Here is a 5,000-nt window from a genome sequence, read left to right as displayed (position 1 = left end):
TCTGGGGGAAGGTTTTTTTTTATATTATTATTATCATCATATCACGCACACACACACACACACACACACACACACACACACACACACACACACAACGTGCGCGCGCGCGCGCGCACTCTGAGCTATCAGTTATCCTGCTGAACATTGAAAAAGAGAGAAGAAAAAAGAAAAAAAAAAACATAACAAAAAAAACTACTGGTATTGATTCGTGGATATGGTTTTTGGATCGGTTTGATAATCCCTTCTTTGAGCGGGTTCATTGTGTGCGTGCGTGCGTGTGTGTATGCGTGCGTGCGTGCGTGTGTGTGTGTATATGTGTGTGTGTGTGGAGGGAATGGGAGAGGAGGGGTGCATAGATGGAGGATGAGAAGGGAGGGTAGGGGGGTTGGGGGGGGAGGGGGGGGGGGGGTGCGGACGCGTTCTCCAGTCCATCGATCACTGGCAGCCTTGGTTCCAGACTGGCTGGGGCTTTTGTTTGTTCCTGTCCTGTTTTTTGTTTTTTTTTTGTTTGTTTTTTGTTTTCCTGTCTGTCTTGTCTGTCTCTCTGCCTTCTTTGTTGGTGTATGTCTGTCTGTCTGTCTGTCTCTCTCTTTGTGTGTGTGTGTGTGTATGTGTGTGCGCGCGCACGCGTATGTGTGTGCGTGTTTGTCTGATGTATTTATCTCCTGTTTGTCCGTTTGTCTGTCTGTCTGCCTTTCAGTCTATCTATCTATCTGTCTTATCTGTCTGTCTGTCGATGGATGGATGGATGGATGGATGGATGGGATAGGGACAGGAGAAGGTGTAGCGACAGATCTGTGGACACGTCGACTAACACCACCCCCCTGTCCATCTTTACCCCCCGCCCTGCCCCCCCCCCTCCCTATCTCCCGTAGTGCGCTTTGACATTTGTGGTCAACATCTCTTGTCCTTCCACGACCACGCAGTTACTGTGTGTGTGTGGGTGCCCCCTGTGGCGTTCCTGTCCAAATAATGACCACCTTGATGATGATGATGACGGTGATGATGATAAGGAGATGATGGTAATGATAAGGAGATAATGATGATGATGATAAGGAGAGGATGATGATGAGGATGATGATGATGATAAGGAGAGGATGATGATGAGGATGATGATAAGATGATGGTGATGATGATAAGGAGAGGATGATGATGAGGATGATGATAAGATGATGGTGATGATGATAAGGAGATGATGGTAATGATAAGGAGATGATGATGATGATGATAAGGAGATGATGATGATGATAAGGAGATGATGATGATAAGGAGAGGATGATGATGGTGATGATGATGATGATAAGAAGAAGAAAACGAAGGACAGGAATACTGCTGCTGCTGCTTTCTGCTGCTGTTATTGCTGCTGCTAAGAATAACAGTAATGACACGAACAGGAACAAGAACAACAACAGCGATAATTGATAATGGTAAACAACAACTAGGGCATTTTCTTTACTCTGTGTGTGTGTGTGTGTGTGTGTGTGTGTGTGTGTGTGTGTGTGTGTGTGTGTGTGTGCTGCCTCTTGCAGCAAAATCCTGAAGCGAAGCGACTGCCCGCGGGATCCTGACACCAGCAGTATGGCCGAGAGCGACCACAGCAGCAGCAGCAGCAGCAGCAGCAGCAGCAACAACAACACTAGCACCTCCATCAACCACCACCACCACCACCACCACCACAACCACCACCACCACCACGCCAACACCGCCGCCGCCACCGCCACCATCATCGCCACCACCACCAGCACCACCACCCCGCCCACGCCGACCCTCACCACCACCACCACCACCCCTACCCCGACCCCCACCTCGACCCCGACCCCCACCACCAACGGCAACAACAGCAAGAGCCGCGGCAACAACAACAACAGCAAGAACAGCAACGTCTCCGAGGGGGAACTGGGCGGAGGAGACCCGGCCTTGCCGCCCCCAGTGATGGTGGAAGACAAGAAGACGACGACGACGGCGACGGCGACGAAGAACGGAGGCGGCGGGGAAACGGCCGTGGCGGATGCCGCTTCGGCGTCGTCGGCGGTGGTTGTGGAGGAGAACGGGCACGCCAGCTCCTCGTCTTGGGGCGAGGACGCTGCCTCATCCACCGCCGCCGCTACCACCACCACCACCACCACCACCTCCCCCACCTCCCCCACTCCTCCCACCGCCGCTCCGACGTCGCTCCCACCCCCTCCCCCTCCGCTGCGGAACGGGCTGGACTCTTCTTGCTCCGAGGTCAGCAGCGGCCTGGGCTCCAGCAGCGGGAGTAGCCCTTCCACCCCGCCCTCCTCCCACCCTCCTCCTCCTCCTCCTCCTCCTCCTCCTCCCCCGGCCACCCCGACTCCGCCTCCACCCTCCTCCTCCTCCTCCTCGCACCACCGTGGTGGTGGTGGTGGGGGTTGTGGTGGTGGGGGGTCGCCCCCAGGGGTGCGGGGTTCCCGAGCAGTCCCTCTGCCGGGCTCCTCTTCCGCCGCCTCCACCACCTCATCATCATCATCATCATCATCGTCGTCATCCACCCGGGGTGGTGCTGGTGCTGGTGCCGGTGCTGGTGGTGGCAGCGGCGGTAACTCTCGTTCCAGCCCGTGCTCCGGAGGAAGCTACAGTGTGGTGGGCGGTGGAGAAGGAGGCGGCTCCCAAACCTCCACTTCTTGCAGCGGGGGTGGTGGTGGTGGTTGCGGGGGAGGTGGGCAGCAGCAGCAGCAGCAGCAGCAGCAGGTGCCCGCCGCCGCGGCGCCGACCTCCGGGTCCAACTCTCAGCACGTGGTGCACGTGCACGTCAACCCCGGGGAGACCTTCTCCGTGCGCCTGGGGGACCAGATTCAGCATATCCAAGGTGAGTGGTGTTGGGGGGGGGGGTGGGGAGTGTGTAGTGTGTGTGTGTGTGTTGTGCTGTGTTGTGTTGGTGGTCTGTTCTATTCAATCCTGATCTGTTGAGCTGCTTTTTTTTTTTCTTTCTTTGTTTGTTTGATTCGTTTGTGTGTGTGTGTGTGTGTGTGTGTGTGTGTGTGTGTGTGTGTGTGTGTGTGTTCGGTGGCTCACTAAGAGCCGAGTACAGTGCAGTGCAGTAAACACAACGTAACGCCATCGCAACCACCACCACCACCACCACCACCACCACTTGCACAATACAGGCCAGCGCAACGCAACGCAACGCAACGCAACGCAACGCAACGCAACGCAATGCAACGCAATGCAACGCACTGCAGTACGATGCAAATTACAGTTCAAATGAAATCACAGTGAATTTCATGGCTGAATGCTTCTGTCGCACATGATCGTTTTGATTAATACACGGATGCTTTGTCGTGGAAGTCGGGCCTTTCTGGCCTGGATGCAAGTGGTGATAGTGGTGGTGGTGGTGGTGATTTGAAGCTCTGTGTGTGTGTGTGTGTGTGTGTGTGTGTGTGTGTGTGTGTGTGTGTGCCCTTGGGTCAGTTGTCATATTGTTTTTTTTTGTTTTTTTTTTTGCTGAGCTTGTACCTCCTTCTGCTTGTGTGTGTGTACGTGTGCGTGTGTGCGCGTGCGTGCGTGCGTGTTATTTTGATGCACACTTGGTGTTGTGTGTCTGTCTGTCTGTATCTGTATGTACATCACCCATCCGCCCATCCACTCGTCTGTCTATCTATCTGTCTGTCTGTCTATCTGCCAGTCTGCATGTCTATATCTATCCTTCTGTCTGTCTGACTATGTCACACTTGGTGGTGGTGGTGGTGGTGGTGGTGGTGATTGTGTGTGTGTGTGTGTGTTTATGTGTGTGTGTGTGTGTGTGCGTGTGTGCGCGTGCGCGTGCATGCGTGTTATTTTGATGCACACTTGGTGTTGTCTGTCTGTCTGTCGATCTGTATGTACATCACCCATCAGCCCATCCACTCGTCTATCTGTCTGTCTATGTATCTGTCTGTCTATCTGCCAGTCTGCATGTCTATATATATCCTTCTGTCTGTCTGGCTATGTCACCACTTGGCGGTGGTGGTGGTGGTGGTGGTGGTGTGTGTGTGTGTGTGTGTGTGTGTGTGTGTGTGTGTGTGTGTGTGGTTGTCAATGTAATTATCGGTATACCCGTCAGTCTGACTCTCTTGTCTTTGTCTATCTGTATCTGACTCTCTGTGTATCATAATATCGGTATATCTGTCCGTCTGTCTGGCTATATATATATATATCGGTATGTCTGTCTGTCTGACTGGCCGCGTTCCAGTAAATCTCCTCCGATTTCTTTCAGACTGCTCCTGTTTCAGGACTGTGTTCTTCCTAGGAGCTCCCTGAATCCACTTTTTGTGTCTGTGTCGCTTTGTCCGTGTCTTTGTCATTTTGTGTCTGCTTCCATGTTGATGTGCGTGCACAGACAGTTGACCGATATTGGTCTGTGGTATGTGTCCGTCTCTGCATCTGTTCGTTGTCTTGTCTGTGCTCATGGACAGCAGCTGTTTGTCTGTCTGTCTGTCTGTCTGTCTGTGGCATGTGTCCATCTCTGCATCTGTCCGTTGTCTTGTCTGTGCTCATGGACAGCAGCTGTTTGTCTGTTTGTCTGTCTGTCTGTGGCATGTGTCCGTCTCTGCATCTGTCCGTTGTCTTGTCTGTGCTCATGGACAGCAGCTGTTTGTCTGTTTGTCTGTCTGTCTGTGGCATGTGTCCGTCTCTGCATCTGTCCGTTGTCTTGTCTGTGCTCATGGACAGCAGCTGTTTGTCTGTCTGTCTGTCTGTCTGTCAGCATGTGTCCATCTCTGCATCTGTCCGTTGTCTTGTCTGTGCTCATGGACAGCAGCTGTTTGTCTGTCTGTCTGTCTGTCTGTCTGTGGCATGTGTCCATCTCTGCATCTGTCCGTTGTCTTGTCTGTGCTCATGGACAGCAGCTGTTTGTCTGTCTGTCTGTCTGTCTGTCTGTGGCATGTGTCCATCTCTGCATCTGTCCGTTGTCTTGTCTGTGCTCATGGACAGCAGCTGTTTGTCTGTCTGTCTGTCTGTCTGTCTGTGGCATGTGTCCATCTCTGCATCTGTCCGTTGTCTTG

The 5,000-nt window shown here is 53.0% G+C and overlaps 1 protein-coding gene across 3 annotated transcripts in view; it reads left to right on the top strand.

Annotated features, from left to right (window-relative positions):
• Positions 1-5,000, top strand: part of LOC143289007 (fibronectin type-III domain-containing protein 3a-like) — a 281,853-nt gene that overhangs the window by 45,159 nt on the left and 231,694 nt on the right. For all 3 annotated transcript variants that reach the window (XM_076597762.1, XM_076597760.1, XM_076597761.1), the window contains exon 2: positions 1,530-2,827. In XM_076597762.1, the coding sequence (XP_076453877.1) occupies positions 1,579-2,827 (1,249 nt within the window). In that variant the 5' untranslated portion in view covers positions 1,530-1,578. The remainder of the gene's footprint in view (positions 1-1,529; positions 2,828-5,000) is intronic.

The sequence above is a fragment of the Babylonia areolata genome, chromosome 13, assembly GCF_041734735.1.
Source record: "Babylonia areolata isolate BAREFJ2019XMU chromosome 13, ASM4173473v1, whole genome shotgun sequence".
Lineage (NCBI taxonomy): Eukaryota > Metazoa > Mollusca > Gastropoda > Neogastropoda > Buccinidae > Babylonia > Babylonia areolata.
Note: the sequence above shows the minus strand (reverse complement) of the source record. Positions and strands in the feature narration are given on the sequence as shown.